The sequence below is a fragment of the Salvelinus alpinus genome, chromosome 28 (assembly GCF_045679555.1).
Source record: "Salvelinus alpinus chromosome 28, SLU_Salpinus.1, whole genome shotgun sequence".
Classification (NCBI taxonomy): Eukaryota; Metazoa; Chordata; class Actinopteri; order Salmoniformes; family Salmonidae; genus Salvelinus; species Salvelinus alpinus.
In genome coordinates, this window is record NC_092113.1 from 31,112,003 (window position 1) to 31,132,713 (window position 20,711).

Here is a 20,711-nt window from a genome sequence, read left to right on the forward strand (position 1 = left end):
TTACTCAGAATGTTTTTTGCATTATTACCTACAGCCGAAAATAACTTTTGGATATTAGATCGGCGGTCAAGAGAAATTCTACCAGAAATTAGACTTCTCTGAATTGGATCCTGTGTTTGAACTACCAGAGGCAGTTCCATTCATCCCGGGGGCTGCACTAAAACCCTTATTCTGGAGAAGAGGAATAAGGAGCTCCTAGTCAGACTCGGGAGGCGTGCATACCATTCACTTCTGCCCAGCATATTACTCGCTAACGTTCAGTCCCTGGACTATAAAGTACACATTCTCCAGGAGAGGATCTCCTACCAAAGAGACATCAAGGACTGTAACATACTCTGTTTTACTGAATCATCTCTCTCCCCAAGATATATTTTCTTGTCCATTCAGCCAGTGGGGTTCTTTGTCCATTGTGCGGACAGGAAGAATGAACTCTCCTGGTGTATGTTTCATGATTACCTACTCATGGTGTGATTGTGGTAACGTACAGGAACTCAAATCCTTTTGTTCTCCCGATCTGGAATACCTCACCATTAAATGCCGACCACATTACTTCCCCAGAAAATTTTCTTCGGTCAGCGTCACCTCCGTGTATATTCCCGGGGTCTGCAGGGGTGTGTACTACGCCACTGCTTATAACTATAAGTTAAGTATAACTATAAGAAATCTAAGATGTGTCAAATAAATTATATCCACTATGCATTTAAAATGAAATCAAACTTTATTTGTCACATGCGCCGAATACAACAAGTGTAGACCTTACCGTGAAATGCTTACGTACAAGCCCTTAACCAACAGTGCAGTTCAAGAAGAGTTGAGAAAATATTTACCAAATAAACTAAAGTATAAGAAATAATATATACAGTAGGGCAAAAAAGTATTTAGTGAGCCACCAATTGTGCAAGTTCTCCCACTTAAAAAGATGAGAGAGGCCTGTAATTTTCATCATAGGTACACTTCAACTATGACAGACAAAATTAGAAAATAAATCCAGAAAATCACATTGTAGGATTTTTAATGAATTTATTTGCAAATTATGGTGGAAAATAAGTATTTGGTCACCTACAAACAAGCAAGATTTCTGGCTCTCACAGACCTGTAACTTCTTCTTTAAGAGGCTCCTCTGTCCTCCACTCGTTACCTGTATTAATGGCACCTGTTTGAACTTGTTATCAGTATAAAAGACACCTGTCCACAACCTCAAACAGTCACACTCCAAACTCCACTATGGCCAAGACCAAAGAGCTGTCAAAGGACACCAGAAACAAAATTGTAGACCTGCACCAGGCTGGGAAGACTGAATCTGCAATAGGTAAGCAGCTTGGTTTGAAGAAATCAACTGTGGGAGCAATTATTAGGAAATGGAAGACATACAAGACCACTGATAATCTCCCTCGATCTGGGGCTCCACGCAAGATCTCACCCCGTGGGGTCAAAATGATCACAAGAACGGTGAGCAAAAATCCCAGAACCACACGGGGGGACCTAGTGAATGACCTGCAGAGAGCTGGGACCAAAGTAACAAAGCCTACCATCAGTAACACACTACGCCGCCAGGGACTCAAATCCTGCAGTGCCAGACGTGTCCAGGCCCGTCTGAAGTTTGCTAGAGAGCATTTGGATGATCCAGAAGAAGATTGGGAGAATGTCATATGGTCAGATGAAACTTGTTGGTAAAAACTCAACTCGTCGTGTTTGGAGGACAAAGAATGCTGAGTTGCATCCAAAGAACACCATACCTACTGTGAAGCATGGGGGTGGAAACATCATGCTTTGGGGCTGTTTTTCTGCAAAGGGACCAGGACGACTGATCCGTGTAAAGGAAAGAATGAATGGGACCATGTATCGTGAGATTTTGAGTGAAAACCTCCTTCCATCAGCAAGGGCATTGAAGATGAAACGTGGCTGGGTCTTTCAGCATGACAATGATCCCAAACACACCGCCCGGGCAACGAAGGAGTGGCTTCATAAGAAGCATTTCAAGGTCCTGGAGTGGCCTAGCCAGTCTCCAGATCTCAACCCCATAGAAAATCTTTGGAGGGAGTTGAAAGTCCGTGTTGCCCAGCAACAGCCCCAAAACATCACTGCTCTAGAGGAGATCTGCATGGAGGAATGGGCCAAAATACCAGCAACAGTGTGTGAAAACCTTGTGAAGACCTACAGAAAACGTTTGACCTCTGTCATTGCCAACAAAGGGTATATAACAAAGTATTGAGAAACTTTTGTTATTGACCAAATACTTATTTTCCAACTTAATTTGAAAATAAATTCATAAAAAATCCTACAATGTGATTTTCTGGATTTTGTTTTCTCATTTTGTCTGTCATAGTTGAAGTGTACCTATGATGAAAATTACAGGCCTCTCTCATCTTTTTAAAAGTGGGAGAACTTGCACAATTGGTGGCTGACTAAATACTTTTTTGCTTTTTTGCCACTGTGTATATATATATATATATATATATATATATATATATATATATATATATATATAAAATAAAAAGTAACACACTACCATAACAGTAACGAGGCTATATACAGGGGGTACCGGTACCGAGTCAGTGTGCGGGGGTACAGGTTAGTTGAGGTAATTTGTACATGTACAATTGAAAAATGGAAGTTTACATACACATTTTTCAACCACTCCAAAACATTTCTTGTTAACAAACTATAGTTTTGGCAAGTTGGTTAGGACATCTACTGTGTGCATGACACAAGTATTTTTTCCAACAATTGTTTACAGACACATTATTTAACTTGTAATTCACTGTATCACAATTCCAGTGGGTCAGAAGTTTGCATACACTAAGTTGACTGTGCTTTTAAACAGCTTGGAAAATTCCAGAAAATTATGTCATGGCTTGAGGAGCTTTTGATAGGCTAATTGACATAATTTGAGTCAATTGGAGGTGTACCTGTGGATGTATTTCAAGACCTACCTTCAAACTCAGTGCCTCTTTGCTTGACATCATGGGAAAATCAAAAGAAATCAGCCAAGACCTGAGAAAACAATTGTAGGCCTCCACAAGTCTGGTTCATCCTTCGGAGGAATTGCCAAACGCCTGAAGGTACCACGTTCCTCTGTACAAATAATAGTACGCAAGCATAAACACCATGAGACCACACAGCTGTCACACCGCTCAGGAAGGAGACGCGTTCTGTTTTCTAGAGATGAACGTACTTTGGTGCGAAAAGTGCAAATCAATCCCACAACAACAGCAAAGGACCTTGTGAAGATGCTGGAGGAAACAGGTACAAAAGTATCTATATCCAGAGTAAAACAAGTCCTATATCGACATAACCTGAACAGCCGCTCAGCAAGGAAGAAGCCACTGCTCCAAAACCGCCATAAAAAAAGCCAGACTACGGTTTGCAACTGCACATGGAGACAAAGATCATACTTTTTGGGAGAAATGTCCTCTGGTCTGATGAAACAAAAATAGAAAATGGGTCTTCCAAATGGACAATGACCCCAAGCATACTTCCAAAGTTGTGTCAGAATGGCTTAAGGACAACAAAGTCAAGGTATTGGAGTGGTCATCACAAAGCCCTGACCTCAATCCTATAGATCATTTGTGCGTAGAACTGAAAAAGCGTGTGCGAGCAAAGGAGGTCTACAAACCTGACTCAGTTACACCAGCTCTGTCAGGAGGAATGGGCCAAAATTCACCCAACTTATTGTGGGAAGCTTGTGGAAGGCTACCTGAAACGTTTGACCCAAGTTAAACATTTTAAAGGCAATGCTACCAAATGCTAATTGAATGTATGTAAACTTCTGACCCACTGGGAATGTGATGAAATAAATAAATCATTCTCTCTACTATTATTCTGATATTTCACATTCTTAAAATAAAGTGGTGATTATAACTGACCTAAGACAGTGAATTTTTACTTAGATTAAATGTCAGGAATTGTTTAAATGTATTTGGCTAAGGTGTATGTACAATTCTGACTTCAACTGTAGATAATAAACAGTGAGTTGCAGCAGTGTACAAAACAAATGGGGAGGGGAGGATGTAATAGTCCGGTGGCCATTTGATGAAGCTGTTAAGGAGCATTTTGGTCCTAGGCTTGGCGCTCCGGTACCGCTAGCCATGTGGTAGCAGAGAAAACAGTCTATGACTTGGGTGACTGGAGTCTCTGACAATTTTATGGGCTTTCCTCTGACACTGCCTATTATATAGGTCCTGGATGGCAGGAAGCTTGGCCCCAGTGATGTACTGGGCCGTACGCACTACCCCCTGTAGCATCTTAAGGTCAGATGCCGAGCAGTTGCCATACCAGATGGTGATGCAACCGGTCAGGATGCTCTCGATGGTGCAGCTGTAACTTTTTGAGGATCTGGGGACCCATGCCAAATCTTTTCAGTCTCGTTAGTGATGTGGACACCAAGGAACGTGAAACTCTCAACCCGCACCACTACAGCCCTGTTGATGTTAATGGGGGCCTGTTCGGACCCCCTTTTCCTGTAGTCCACTATCAGCTCATTTGTCTTGCTCACATTGAGGGAGAGGTTGTTGTCCTGGTACCACATTGACAGTTCTCTGACCTCCCTATAGGCTGTCTCATCATTGTCGGTGATCAGGCCTACCACTGTTGTGTTGTCAGCAAACTTAATGATGGTGTTGGAGTTGTGTTTGGTCACACAGTCGTGGGTGAAAATGGAGTACAGGAGGGGACTAAGTACACACCCCTGAGGGGCCCCAGATTTGAGAATCAGCGTGGCAGACGTGTTGTTGCCTACCCTTACCACCTGGGGGTGGCCCGTCAGGATGTCCAGGATCCAGTTGCAGAGGGAGGTGTTTAGTCCCAGGGTCCTTAGCTTAGTGATGAGCTTCGTGGGCACTATGGTGTTGAACGCTGAGCTGTAGTCAATGAACAGCATTCTCAGATACTGTAAGTGTTCCTTTTGTCCAGGTGGGAAAGGGCAGTGTGGAGTGCGATTAGATTGCATCATCTGTGGATCTGTTGGGGCGGTATGCGAATTGGAGTGGGTCTAGGGTATCCGAGAGGATGCTGTTGATGAGAGCCATGACCAGCATTCATAGCACTTCATGGCTACCGGTGTGAGTGCTACGAGGCGGTAATCATTTTGGCAGGTTACCTCCGCTTACCTTAGCTTCCTTGGTTTGCTTCCTTTGATTTAAGTGGCTAGATGTCAAGATCAAGCTTCTTGGTTACAGCAGAGATATTCAATCGCCTCCTGCATCAAGGTACCTGTTGCCTAAATAGTTTTGTGCGTCACCCCCCCCCCCAAAAAAAAATAAAAGATAGCATCTCTTGTGTGCACTTCTGGTAATACTGTATATGGTACAGAAATGGTATGACAGTAGAGGTCGACCGATTTTATGATTTTTCAATGCCGATACCGATTATTGGAGGACAAAAAAAGCCGATACCGATTAATCGGCCGTTTTATAGAATATTTTTTTTTTTTAAATATATATATCATACACACACACACATTTTTGTAATAATGACAATTGCAACAATACTGAATGAACAATGAACACTTTTCTTTTAACTTAATATAATACATAAATACACACACACGCACACAGCTCTGAAGTGACAATGATACTGAAGAGTCTGCTTAGGAGACAAATACTCTCAACTGTTTGAATAAAAATAGAGTTTAAGTTACCTGTGATGAATGTTGAAAACAAAAACTTTAATTTCTATATGCAGGAAATCCTATTTTAATAATGGGCATGGTAAGAATTGACAACCAAAGTGCGAGTCATAATTCCATGACACCTTCTAGCAAAATCTGAAAAGCGGTTCCTTCATTTATTCCATAGGATATTTTTAGATTCACTTAAAATAAGGTCTGTGTTTCGTGTAGGCTTACATCACCGTGCCAATTTTATAACTGTGTAGATATCCATAGGACAAGGTACCTCTGATCAATATTGGCTAAATATAAGCGAAGATAAACTTTTTTTAGAGTGGATTTATGAAAATATGTTGACAAACGTTACCTTATCCTAGTGAGATTTACACGGGTATCAAAACGTCGAGGCGGTTTAAGCCTGCAAGAAACACAGACCTTATTTGAAGTAGATCAAGACATTCTCTATGGAAGACATGAACGGTAAAATAACGAAGGAACCCCTTTCAAATTCAGCCGCAAGTTATTACAGGAATTATAACGCGTCGACTATTTCTCTCTAAACCATATACCTTTGACTAATCCAGAAACGATCACCTCGAAAACAAAATGTTTATTCCGTTCCGTATTTTATCTAACGGGTGGCATCCATGAGTCTAAATATTCCTGTTACATTGCACAACCTTCAATGGTGTCATAATTACGTAAAATTCTGGCAATTTAGTTCGCAAAGAGCCAGGCGGCCCAAACTGTTGCATATACCCTGACTCTGCGTGCAATGAACGCAAGAGAAATTACACAATTTCACCTGGTTAATATTGCCTGCTAACCTGGATTTCTTTTAGCTAAATATGCAGGTTTAAAAATATATACTTGTGTATTGATTTTAAGAAAGGCATTGATGTTTATGGTTAAGTACACATTGGATCAATGACAGTCATTGATTGATTGTTTTTTATAAGATAAGTTTAATGCTAGCTAGCAACTTACCTTTGCTTACTGCATTCGCTAACAGGCAGGCTCCTCGTGGAGTGCAATGTAATCAGGTGTTAGAGCATTGGACTAGTTAACTGTAAGGTTGCAAGATTGGATCCCCCGAGCGGACAATGTTAAAAATCTGTCGTTCTGCCTCGTTGAAAATAAGAATGTGTTCTTAACTGACTTGCCTAAATAAATAAAGATTAAATAAAGGTGTAAAAAAATAATAATAATAATTTAAAAAAAAAATTGTCAAATCGCCGCCCAAAAATACCGATTACCGATTGTTATGAAAACTTGAAATCGGCCCCGAATAATCGGCCATTCCGATTAATCGGTCGACCTCTATATGACAGTATAAAAAAATGGGGATGCCGCCCAACCCTAAACTGCACTGGACTTTGTGCAAACTGGAAGCCGCATTCCATGAGGCCGCATTTATTTTAACTGGGGATTTTAATAAAGGAAATCTGAGGAAAACGCTACCGAAATTCTATCAACACATCTTCTGTGCCACTCGCGCATCGAACACCCTTGATCATTGCTACTCCTTGTCCCGGGTTGGCTCTGAGAATAGTATCGACGTACACTATATATACAAAGTATGCGGACACCCCTTCAAATTAGTGGATTCGGCTATTTCTGCCGCACCCTTTGCTGACAGGTGTATAAAATCGAGCACATAGCCATGCAATCTCCATACGTAAACATTGGCAGTATAAATCCTTGCTGAGCAGCCACACACAAGCCTAAGATCACCATGCGCAATATCATGTAAATAAAGTATTTCTGTTTTTTATTTGTAATAAATTTGCACATTTTCCCAAAAAACTGTTTTCGCTTTGTCATTATGGGGTATTGTGTGTAGATTGATGAGGAATTGTTTTTCTTGAATACATTTTAGAATAAGGCTGTAACGTAACAAAATGTGGATAAAGTCAAGGGGTCTGAATACTTTCCGAATGCACTGCAAATTTTTCTAAAAAACATTTTTCACTTTGTTATTATGGGGTATTGTGTGTAGATTGCTGAGGAAAACACATTTTTTTTAAATACATTTTAGAACAAGGCTGTACCATTGTCAAATTGATTAAATCATTTTTGTAATAAGGCCTTAACGAAACAAAATGCAGAAAAAGTCAAGGGGGCTGAATACTTTCCGATTGCACTGTAAATTCTGGACACTGACTGATCATTCTGATGTTTCTCAATTTTTATTTTGGGGATTTATATTACTGCATTGTTGGAGCTAGAAATACACGCATTTCGCTGTACCTGCTACATCTGCAAATATGTGTACGCAACCAATACAATTTGATATGAAAAAGGCTACAGTATAGAGTTAGAGGGAGTTACTGTACAGAGAGGATGAGGATTTTCCACTCATAGGCCTACACACATTAGAGTAGAGCCTGTGATATTACCCTATTCTCTACATCCACAGAATTCACATGGACAATCTCAGTCCATTGAATGAATAGCTCTTGGTTTATGTTTGATTAACAGTAGCCTATATTTCTCTCACAAGCACATCTTTTTACAGCTCTCTGTGGTTTTAAAAAGCCCTTCACCCACTCTGACCAATAGGGTTTGTCTATCTGTCTCAGGTGTGTAGCAGATGATGCTGAATGTCATGTCACAACCAGGAAGTTATAGTATGTGTAAATGTTATCTCATTGACATGTCAATGTTTTTCCAGTATGTGATACTAAGGAAGAGCTTTTCAAATCTCTTGACATCACTCTGTTCAGAGCAAATGTGATTTATTTCTAACCAGTTGTTTAAATAGTGCGGATAGCTTCTGTATAGTGTGTGTGTGTGTGTGTGTGTGTGTGTGTGTGTGTGTGTGTGGTGTGTGTGTGTGTGTGTGGCCAGTGAGGCTGATCACACATCTGATCAGTGTGATGTGGCTAACCACTTTTGTCTCTGTTCCCTCTGGCAGATACAAAAGTGGTTGGACCACAGATACAGGAAGTGTTTATTTTAGAGTAGTATCCTCACAATTGAGAGAGAACACTTGGCCTGAGGCTGATTGGCACATGTCCTCCATTGTACTGTATATTTGTCCTCAAAGTGAATGTTGTGTTTTGTTCGTACAGTGAAGAGGACAGGCAAAACATCTAGAGTTTCTAAATAAAATCAATTTGTCACATACACATGGTTAGCAGATGTTACTGCGAGTGTTACGAAATGCTTTTGCTTCTAGTTCCGACAGTGCAGTAATATCTAACAAGTAATCTAACAATTCCCCAACAACTACCTAATACACACAAATCTAAAGGGTGAATGAGAATATGTACATGTAAGTATATAGATGAGTGATGGCGAAGGTGCAATAGATGGTATAAAATACAGTATATACATGTGATATGAGTAATGTAAGATATGTAAACATTATTAAAGTGGCATTACTTAGAGTGCATTGTATAAAGTGACTAGTGATCCATTTATTAAAGTGGCCAGTGATTGGGTCTCAATGTAGGCAGCAGCCTCTCTGAGTAAGTGATTGCTGTTTAGCAATCTGATGTCCTTGAGATATAAGCAGTTTTTCAGTCTCTCGGTCCCAGTTTTGATGCACCTGTACTGACCTCGCCTTCTGGATGGTAGCGGTGTGAACATGCAGTGGCTCAGGTGGTTGATGTCCTTTTTGGCCTTCCTGTGACATGGGTTGCTGTAGGTGTCACAGAGGGCAGGTAGTTTGCGCCCGGTGCAGACCGCACCGCCCTCTGGAAAGCCTTGCAGTTGAGGGCGGTGCAGTTGCCGTACCAGGCTGTGATACAGCCCGACAGGATGCTCTCAATTGTGCATCTGTAAAGTTTGTCAGGGTTTTGGGTGACAAGCCAAATTTCTTCAGCCTCCTGAGGTTGAAGAGGCGCCATTGCGCCTTCTTCACCACACTGTCTGCGTGGCTGGACCATTTCAGTTTGTCTGTGATGTGTACGGCGAGGAACTTAACTTTACACCTTCTCCACCGCTGTCCCTTCGATGTGGATAGGGGGTTCTCCCTCTGCTGTTTCCTGAAGTCCACAATCATCTCCTTTGTTTTGTTGACGTTGATTTCTACTTGTGAGGTTCAATCCTGAGCAAACATGTTTAATGCAATAACAACAAAAAGATCGGGTTCATGTTTTGGATAAAGGGACGTATTTTACTTTCAAATGTCCACTAACCACTATCTTAGTTGTGTGAAATATATTGTCACTAAGTTCAAACACCCATCATGGTATCATTCACAACCTTAGGGAGGTGTCATAAAGACCACAAATGTACTGTACACAGAACACATGGTTGGGGAAGTTAGTGATGACGTGGACTCAGGTGACTTTGAAAACATCTAATTTCAGTGTTATATTTTCAGACAGGGGGAATTGTCACCAGTCGTGTCTGTTATTTAGACCTCAGGACCACCTCCATATATAACCTCAACGGCAATTTTGCAGGACTAATCTTTCATTATATTAAGTGCTATAACTGAGCTCAGTTATTTTTTCTTCAGAGGACAACTTTATTACTATAACAAATATAATTTTTATAATATATTTGTATTCACAGAAAAGGAAAGATGACTACAATATATATTGTAGTTTTCTCATGGTGTTGGTATTTGCTTTCTCCACAGTAAACTCCAGAGATTCTGAGCCAAGGCACCGGTGCGCCTCACCATCCACTACCATGGCCAACCAGGACTCTACCAACCCGTCCCATGCCTTGTTTGAGCAGTTCGTCCAAGCCCAGACCTGTAAGGAGGTGCAGCGTATTTTCTCAGAGCTTTGCCACCACCTACAGGTGGACCCCAGGGACTACCAGAGCTTCTACACCAAGCTCAAGGAGAGGCTCAACTACTGGAAGGCCAAGTCCCTCTGGGTCAAGCTGGACAAGCGGGCCCAACACCAAGACTACCAGCAAGGCGAAGTCTGTGCCAAAAACAAGGCGTGTATTTATTTATTCTCATTTAAGAGAAGAAGAGAAATACTCAGGAAGTTCTCTGAAGTAAAATATGTTTGTACAAGGACGGTGGCTATGTAGTGGTTAAGGTTTCTACATCAGTGTTGTGGATCTACTTTGGCAGAGTACCGTCTCTCCTTTTAATACTGTCAAGGTGCATTCATCCCTGCAGAGCTTAGTCTCTCCTTCCTCATTTCTTCCTCCTTTTTTATTTATCTTCTGTCTCTCCCCATCTCTCTCTCTCTCCCCTCTCCTCAGTGCCTGGTGCTAGGTGCAGGGCCGTGCGGGCTCAGGACAGCCATAGAGCTGGCTCTGCTGGGGGCTCATGTGGTGGTACTAGAGAAGAGAGACTCTTTCTCCCGGAATAACGTGCTGCACCTGTGGCCCTACACCATCTATGACCTGCGTGGGCTGGCTGCCAAGAAGTTCTACGGCAAATTTTGCACGGGAGCTCTGGATCACATCAGTATGTCCACCAGTACCATACTAGATCAACCTGATTTCTTGGTGTCATAATGCCAATCAAATTTCTTTATTTATTACGTATGACTAAATCAAACCAGTCTCTTATCAGTTTGCTATGATGCTATTAAGGTTCTTGAACATAGTGTCTGAGTATGTCTGTATTATCGTACATCAGTCAACTGTTTGAATTGAAGAGGATTGTTTTAATTCCCTGTGTGACAATATCATACATATTTGTACGCGTCTGTATCTTTCAGGCATCCGTCAGCTCCAGCTGATACTGCTGAAAGTGTGTCTTCTCCTGGGGGTGGAGGTTCAAACAGGGGTGGAATTCAAAGGATTTGTGGAGCCCTCAGGAGCCACAGGTACATCTAGACCCGTTCCCCCCATGTATTAAAGGAATAAAATACAAAATATTTCTGTGGTAGTAAAAGCTTGTAGAGCAGTTTTAAATATTTGTCCGGAGTGTCGACTGTGAGTGGAAATATACCTTAACTCTTTGCTCTTCCTGTCTCTCTCCCTCTGTCGTTGTATGTCTCCATCAGGCTGGATGGCAAAGCTGTTTCCTGACAATCACTCTGCTGGGAAGTTCCAGTTTGATGTCTTCATATCTGCAGGAGGAGGAAGCTATGTCCCGTATGGTGAGGAGAGAGGACACACTCACACTGTCCTCCTACCGAACAGACTGTACACACTTTAGACCAGTATGTTATCATATGACTTCATCCCTGATGGTGAGGAGAGAGGACACACTCTACTGTAGCTCCGATAGAACGGATGTATTCAACCGAAACACTCAATTATATGAACCTGATTTCAGGCTGCATGTGCTTCTGTCTTTGTCCCCACTCCCCAGGCTTCAAGAGGAAGGAGCTGCGAGGGAAGCTGGCCATCGGCATCACGTGTAACTTCATCAACCTTCACACTGCAGCCGAGGCCCAGGTGGCAGAGATCAGCGGTGTGGCACGTATCTACAACCAGAAGTTCTTCCAGGACCTGCTCACAGAGACGGGTAGGATTCTATTCTATTCTACGTCCCGGGTTTGGGGCTACGAGTGCCAGCACTTCTACTGGTGGTTGCTATGGTGTCAGCGACTGGGGATCGGAATAAAGAATAACATACAGGCTGGGTGGGCATGGTGACAGAGAAGGAGTGACAGTGCTGTCTTTTAATTGCTGTCCCTCTTCCTCTTTTTGTCAATTTCCTGTGTAATTTCCTGTGTTCCATTGCTGTTTCACTTGTCCTGTCATTGTCTTGTAACTAGTTTATTTCACTCATTCAGTCCCTCTTTATCCTCCTCTCAATCACTCTCTCTCTGTGTCTCTCTCTCTCTCTGTATCTGCTCTGTGTGTGTGTCTCTCTTCGCTTTCTCTCTCTCTCTTTCTTTCTCTCTTTCTCTCTCGTTATCTCTTTCACTCTCTCTCTCTCTCTCTCTCTCTCTCTCTCTCTCTCTCTCTCTCTCTCTCTCTTTCTCTCTCTCTCTTTCTCTCTCTCTCTCTTTCTCTCTTTCTCTCTCTCTCTTTCTCTTTCTGTCTCTCTGTCTCTGTCTTTCTCTCTCTCTGTCTTTCTCTCTGTGTGTGTGTCTCTCTCTCTCCCTCCAGGTATTGATCTGGAGAACATAGTCTACTATAAAGACGACACCCACTACTTTGTCATGACTGCCAAGAAGAAGAGCCTGTTAAAGATGGGGGTCATTAAACAGGTGAGGAAAATGCATCCATTAGTACCAGCAGCAGCAGCTCCATACTAGGCCTCTAGAGGTCAGATAGCTAGCAACAATGACAAGAAGCTGCCATGTGGGGAATCATAGGTGTCTCGTATCTTGTTATTGATACCGTGTCTTGTTTTGACTGATGTCACATCTATGCTAATATGGCTGGAATTCGCTAGCTAGCTAACCAACAACTATAACGATGTATTTGAGAGACAACAAATACTCATTGTGCAAATGTATTTTAGACTAAATATAGTTTACATGTTGTCAACAGTCTAATCCAGCTCCGTCTGTTTTGCCCCATAGTTGCGCATGTGTCGGTTTTATTACTAAACCACCAACCCATCTATTTCTCTAGTCTATTATCCATCTCTGGCTCCTCTGACCTTTGCATCCCAATATAGTCCTCCCCAGACAGGCTGGGGGCCTTTCCTGCTGTAAGGGATTAGATGCTAATAAACACTTGTAATGGAATGGATGTCTGTGCAGCACAGGGTCAGCACTGTGTCTCCCCAGCCATGCTACTGTATACCTGCTCACTCCCTCTTCTCACACTACAAGTCTGGAGGGACTAAGCTAGATCATCTTGTTTTGATTAGAGCTCAAACTGACTTTCCCCAAAAAAATATATATATTTCCTCTGTGTCCTCTTGTTGTGCTCAATAACTGTTTAGTAATCATTCTATATACAGTATTTGTGCATGATTGTTTTAAAAACATTTTTTTAGTTCTTGTCACTGTTCCATTTTGTTTAAAAAAAGCATATTGACATACCAGTAGAGTAATCTATTTTTTCCAATTGATTCACTATGTATGCTCATTTCTTTATGTGGAGCATATAATGCTTGGCTAGACTACGTGGAAGGATTATACCCAATGTTTCACATAAAGCAGCATCTAGATTCTAGTCAATGATAGACATCTCTCAGATGTGTGCCACCACCACCCCAGTGCTTGAATTAGGCCTGTCTGTTTCAGTTGTACAGAGTACCAGCTCCTCCAATTTTCTTCTGCTTGAGTACTGGCACTTATTATAGATTATTTGCTAGTAACAACACCAGTACTGTAAAAATGTAAATGAGTACCAGCCCCTAAAATAAGTACTGGGTGGCAGGTAGCCTAGTGGTTAGAGCGTTGGGCCAGTAAACAGAAGGTTGCTGGATCTAATCCCTAAGCTGACAAAGTAAAAATCTGTCGTTCTGCCCCTGAACAAGGCAGTTAACCCACTGTTCCCCGGGCCTTGTGGATGTCGATTTTAAGGCAGCCCTCCACACCTCTCTGATTCAGAGGGTTAAATGCAGAAGACACATTTCAGTTGAAGGCATTCGGTTGTACAACTGACTAGGTATCCCCATTTATTCCACTTCAAGCACTGACCACTTCCAATATGTCCCCTATAGAGATGAATTCATTTACGATTTCTATTCTATTTGATGATATGTTGTTCAGTGGTGTAAAAAATACTTTAAAGTACTACTTAAGTAGTTTTTTGGGGGTATCTGTACTTTACTATTAATATTTTTGACAACTTGTACTTTTACTTCACTACATTCCTATAGAAAAGTATGTACTTTTTACTCCATACATTTTCCCTGACACCCAAAAGAACTTGTTACATTTTGAATGCTTAGTAGGAGAGAACATGGTCCAATTCACACACTTATCAAGAGGACATCCCTGGTCATCCCCACTGCCTCTGATGTGGCGGACTCCGTAACACAAATGCTTTGTTTGTAAGCAGTGTCTAAGTGTTGGAGTGTCCCCCTGGCTATCAGTAAATGTAAAGAAAACGCAAATATTGTGCCTACTGGTTTGCTTAATATAAGTAATTAGAAATGATTCATACTTTTACTTTTCATACTTAAGTATATTTTAAACCAAATAATTTTAGACTTTTACTCAAGTAGTATTTTACTGGGTGACTTTCACTTTTACTTTAGTCATTTTCTATTAAGGTATCTTTTACTTTTACTCAAGTATGACAATTGGGTACTTTTTCCACCACTGATGTTGTTCCCTCTGTGACCACCATAGATATAAAACAGTTATATATCTCTATGGTGACCACCTCCAATATGTTCCCTCTGCCTCCAGGACTTTAGTGATGCCGATAAGCTTCTGGCCCAGGTAAATGTGGACCAGGAGGCCTTGTTGCGTTACGCCTACGATGCTGCCCAGTTCTCCACGGGCCACTGCCTGCCCGACATGCAGTTTGCCCAGAACCACGCGGGCCAGCCTGACGTGGCCATGTTCGACTTCACCTGCATGCACCGAGCTGAGAACGCCTCTCTGGTCAGGGAGAGAAAGGGCAAGAAACTACTCATGGGCCTGGTGGGAGACTGCCTGGTAGAGGTGAGAGGTCATGTCAGTGTGTTGTAGGACTTGATTCACTTATGCGTACACATGCTCCGGCACAGACATGGACGTGTGTGTGTGTGTGTGTGTGTGTGTGTGTGTGTGTGTGTGTGTGTGTGTGTGTGTGTGTGTGTGTGTGTGTGTGTGTGTGTGTGTGTGTGTGTGTGTGTGTGTGTGTGTGTGTGTGTGTGTATACAGTTGAAGTCGGAAGTTTACATGCACCTTAGCCAAATACATTTAAACCCAGTTTTTCACAATTCTTGACATTTAATCCTAGTAAAAATTCCCTGTCTTAGGTCAGTTAGGATCACCACTTTATTTTAAGAATGGGAAATGTCAGAATAATAGTACAGAGAACGATTTATTTAAGCTTTCCAGTGGGTCAGAAGTTTAAATACACTCAATTAGTATTTGGTAGCATTGCCTTTCAATTGTTTAACTTGGGTCAAACATTTCAGGTAGCCTTCCACAAGCTTCCCACAATAAGTTGGGTGAATTTTGGCCCATTCCTCCTGACAGAGCTGGTGTAACTGAGTCAGGTTTGTAGGCCATGCTTTTTCAGTTCTCTCCACAAATGTTCTATGGGATTGAGGTCAGGGCTTTGTGATGGCCAGTCCAATACCTTGACTTTGTTGTCCTTAAGCCATTTTGCCACAACTTTGGAAGTATGCTTGGGGTCATTGTCCATTTGGAAGACCCATTTGCGACCAAGCTTTAACTTCCTGACTGATGTCTTGAGATGTTGCTTCAATATATCCACATAGTTTTTCTTCCTCACGATGCCATCTATTTTGTGAAGTGCACCAGTCCCTCCTGCAGCAAAGCACCCCCACAACATGATGCTGCCACCCCCGTGCTTCACGGTTGGGATGGTGTTCTTTGGCTTGCAAGCCTCCCCCTTTTCCCTCCAAACACAATGATGGTCATTATGGCCAAACAGTTCTATTTTTGTTTCATCAGACCGAGGACATTTTTCCAAAAACGTATGATCTTTGTCCCCATGTGCAGTTGCATACCATAGTCTGGCTTTTTTATGGCGGTTTTGGAGCAGTGGCTTCTTCCTTGCTGAGCGACCTTTCAGGTTATGTCGATATAGGACTTGTTTTACTGTGGATATAGATACTTTTGTACCCGTTTCCTCCAGCATCTTCACAAGGTCCTTTGCTGTTCTGGGATAGATTTGCACTTTTCGCACCAAAGTACGTTCTTCTCTAGGAGACAGAACGCGTCTCCTTCCTGAGCGGTATGACGGCTGTGTGGTCCCATGGTGTTTATACTTGCGTACTATTGTTTGTACAGATTAACGTGGTACCTTCAGGTGTTTGGAAATTGCTCCCAAGGACGAACCAGACTTGTGGAGGTCTACACATTTTTTTCTGAGGTCTTGGCTGATTTCTTTTGATTTTCCCATGATGTCAAGCAAAGAGACACTGAGTTTGAAGGGAGGCCTTAAAATACATCCACAGGTACACCTTAATTTGACAAATGATGTCAATTAGCCTATCAGAAGCTTCTAAAGCCATGACATCATTTTCGGGAAATTTCCAAGCTGTTTAAAGGTACAGTCAACTTAGTGTATGTAAACTTCTGACCCATTGGAATTGTGATACAGTGAATTGTAAGTGAAATAATATGTCTATAAACAATTGTTGGAAAAATTACTTGTGTCATGCACAAAGTAGATGTCCTAACCGACTTGCCAAAACTATAGTTTGTTAACAAGAAATTTGTGGAGTGGTTGAAAAACAAGTTTTAATGATTCCAAGTGTATGTAAACTTCCGACTTCAACTGTACACTGTACAAAACATTAAGGACACCTGCTCTTTCCAAGACATTGACTGACCAGGTGAATCCAGGTGAAAGCTATGATCCCTTATTGATGCCACTTATTAAATTCACTTCAATCAGTGTAGATGAAGGGTAGGAGACAGGTTAAAGAAGCCTTGAGACATGGATTGTTTATGTGTGACAAAATATTGAATTGCTTTTGAACGGAGTAGGTGCCGGCACACCGGTTTGAGTGTGTCAAGAACTGCAACACTCCTGGGTTTTTCATGCTCAACAATTTCTTGTGTGCATCAGAATAGTCCACCACCCAAATTACATCCAGCAACTTGACACAACTGTGGGAGGCATTGGAGTCAACATGGGCCAGTATCGCTGTGGAACGCTTTTGACACCTTGTAGAGTCCATGCTCCGACAAATTGAGGCTGTTCTGAGGGCAAAAGGGGGTGCAACTCAATATTAGGAAGGTGTTCCTAATGTTTTGTACACTTAGTGTACACCGTGCATTCGGAAAGTATTCAGACCCTTGACTTTTTCCACATTTTGTTACGTTACAGCTTTATTCTAAAATTGATTAAATGTTTTTTTCCTCTCATCAATCTACACGCTACCCCATAATGACAAAGCAAAATTGTGTTTTTAGAAATGTTAGCTAATTTAGAAATAAAAAAACTGAAATCACAATACTTTGTTGAAGCACCTTTGGCAGCGATTACAACCTCGAGTCTTCTTGGGTATGACTCTACAAGCTTGGCACACCTGTATTTGGGGAGTTTCTTCCATTCTTCTCAGCAGAACCTCTCAAGCTCTGTCAGGTTAGATGGGGTGCGTCGCTGCACAGCTATTTTCCGGGCTCTGGCTGGGCCACTCAAGGACATTTAAAGACTTGTCCCGAAGCCACTCCTGCATTGTCTTGGCTGTGTGCTTGGGGTTGTTGTCCTGTTGGAAGGTGAACCATTGCCCCAGTCTGAGGTCCTGAGCGCTCAAGGATCTCTCTGTACTTTGCTCCGTTCATCTTTCCCTCGATCCTGACTAGTCTCCCAAGATCTTCCGATGGAAAAACATCCCCACAGCATGATACTGCCACCACTATGCTTCACTGTGGAATGGTGCCAGGTTTCCTCCAGACGTGACACTTGGCATTCAGGCCAAATCTTGGTTTCATCAGACCAGAGAATCTTGTTTCTCATGGTCAGTCCTTTAAGTGCCTCTTGGCAAAATCCAAGCGGGAAGGTCCTCCCATCTCCACAGAGCAACTCTAGAACTCTGTCAGTGACCTTTAGGTTCTTGGTCACCTCCCTGACCAAGTCCCTTCTCCCCCGATTGCTCTGTTTGGCCCAGCAGCCAGCTCTTGGAAGTGTTTTGGTGGTCCCAAACTTCTTCCATTTAAGAATGATGGAGGCCACATAAAATCTTTTGGTATCCTTCCCCAGATCTGTGCCTCGACACAATCCTGTCTCTGAGCTTTGCTGACAATTCCTTCCACCTCATGGTTGGTTTTTGCTAAGGTACCTTATATAGACAGGTGTGTACCTTTCCAAGTCATGTCCAATCAATTCAATTTACCAAAGGTGGACTCCAATCAAGTTGTAGAAACATCTCAAGGATGATCAATGGAAACAGGATGCACCTGAGCTCACTTTCCTGTCTCATAGCAAAGGGTCTTATGTAAATAAGGGATTTTTTTTTTTTTATATACATTTGCAAACATTTCTAAAAACCTGTTTTTGGTTCATCATTATGGGGCATTGTGTGTAGATTGAGGATTTGTATTTATTTAATCCATTTTAGATCAGCACAGAGCATCATACCTTTATTTCCTTCCTTTACCTTTATTTCCTTTTAAATCTGACAAGTTATCATGTCAATTAATAATTCTAAAGGTTGTGTGTTTGTGTTTGTGTTTGTGTGTGTGTGTCCATAGCCGTTTTGGCCTCTGGGAACAGGTATTGCCCGTGGGTTCCTGGCTGCCTTCGACACAGCATGGATGGTTAGGAGCTGGGGCAAGGGAAGACCCCACATGGAAGTCCTTGCTGAACGGTAAAGAAGTGTTTTCCTATATGATCAATAACACCACCTTTAAAAGCATGTGACCATCCCTCTTCACTGTATAGAAGGGACTACCCTGGCTGGGCTTTCAGAGAGAATTCTTCAACTAGTAATGCCACTCTAGTCTTGTAACTGTATATCTTTGAACATCCATTAATTCACAGGCAGCTGCTTGTAAAAAATCTTACTGTACAAACCCATCGGAATCTTCTGTTCTTTAGTTTGAGCTTCTTCAGTTCCATAGTGAGTTTCTGAGGTAGAACTATCTCTTAAAATGTCTTTCCCTCTGACTGAATAGAGAGAGTATCTACCAGCTCCTGTCCCAGACCACGCCAGAGAACACCAGTAAGAAATATAGCGCCTTCAGCATAGACCCGGCTACACGCTACCAGCACGTCAACCTCAACTCCGTCAAGGCCATCCAGGTCAAAAACATAAATATAATCTATTCCTTCTATTTCTATAGTCAGGGCCGACACAAAGCTACACTCATGCCTGATTCACATTATTGGGCTGCCTAGAAATGCACAGTGCTGGCTTTGACATTTCCTTTTTTCAGCATGGTTACAGCAACTATAGGGGATGCGTAAGGGTCAGCTCAGTAAGGTTTGGGTTGGTACGATAGTACGAAAGGGTATGACTGCCTCACTGTATCAACGCTAGTAAAATAAATATACTGTATATTGTGCTGTGTAACATTGTAAACACGTTTTGAAATAGATCAGTGCTGCTCCCCCATTTTGGTGTATATTTCCTATAGTATTCATGCATTGTCAGGAAACTGCTGTGTGTTTGTATTTTGTGGTGAGCCGAATGGGAAACGGTTTTTAACCCCCCCCCCCCCACTAGAGGAGTATTGATCTAAAAGGCTTTGGAGAGTTTTCACAAGCTACCAGATCAATTACACTGCATCAAACCAAACCCCAGCTTCTGCCTTTATGAAGCCTGCTGTGTTCTTAGCCTAGTCCCAGATCTGTTTGTGCTGTATAGCCAACTCCTATGCTTGTTGCTTGACAATGACCATAGAAGTTGGCAAGACAGCACAAACGCATATGTTACCAGGCTACTATGTTCTGGCTTCAGTGTGAAGTTGATCTCAACTCTATTGTTTCTTGGTATTCCCTCTCTTTGCATGCATTACGAAGGTGAAACGCCTCTATGACGTGGAAGAACACCTTAATCCTGGCCGACCCACCAAGAAGCCGAAAGGCAAGTGGTGTCACCTGCGACAAGGTCAGTCTGGCTTCACATTACTAAAGCAATAATGCATGAGGGGCAGGGGTGTGATTCATTTTGGTTTTGGCACGGCTGTGCTGTGCTGAGATCATGGGCACGCAGAGACTACAACCCATTAAATACATGTAAAAAAACAAATTCAATGATGTTTCCTGATCTTAGTTATATCTCTCAAATAGATATAGGTCAGACACTTCAGGTCAAACTGCCCTTAGATTTTTGTTGGGGGGGGGGGATTATCTGTTCCATGTAGTGAATCTGTTATTCAATGCGTTTGTATGGGCTAATAGCAGTAAATCAAATCAAATTTTATTTGTCACATTCTCCGAATACAACCTTACCGTGAAATGCTTATTTACAAGCCCTTAACCAACAATGTAGTTCAAGAAAGATCGAAGAAAATATTTACTAATTAAACTAAAGTAAAAATAGTTAAATAAAAAATAACGAGGCTATTTACAGGGCGTACCGGTACCAAGTCAATGTGTGGGGGTACAGGTTAGTCGAGTTATTTTGTACATGTAGGTAGGGATAAAGTGACTATACATAGATAATAAACAGCGAGTAGCAGCAGTG

At 42.0% G+C, this 20,711-nt stretch overlaps 1 protein-coding gene across 2 annotated transcripts in view; it reads left to right on the top strand.

Annotated features, from left to right (window-relative positions):
- The window catches only part of LOC139557641 (F-actin-monooxygenase mical1-like), a 49,633-nt gene that overhangs the window by 2,830 nt on the left and 26,092 nt on the right, over nt 1-20,711 (top strand). For both annotated transcript variants that reach the window (XM_071372701.1, XM_071372702.1), the window contains exons 3-12: nt 10,203-10,513; nt 10,787-10,994; nt 11,251-11,358; nt 11,539-11,634; nt 11,850-12,005; nt 12,596-12,696; nt 14,803-15,060; nt 18,775-18,890; nt 19,198-19,324; nt 20,045-20,132. In XM_071372701.1, the coding sequence (XP_071228802.1) occupies nt 10,256-10,513; nt 10,787-10,994; nt 11,251-11,358; nt 11,539-11,634; nt 11,850-12,005; nt 12,596-12,696; nt 14,803-15,060; nt 18,775-18,890; nt 19,198-19,324; nt 20,045-20,132 (1,516 nt within the window). In that variant the 5' untranslated portion in view covers nt 10,203-10,255. The remainder of the gene's footprint in view (nt 1-10,202; nt 10,514-10,786; nt 10,995-11,250; nt 11,359-11,538; nt 11,635-11,849; nt 12,006-12,595; nt 12,697-14,802; nt 15,061-18,774; nt 18,891-19,197; nt 19,325-20,044; nt 20,133-20,711) is intronic.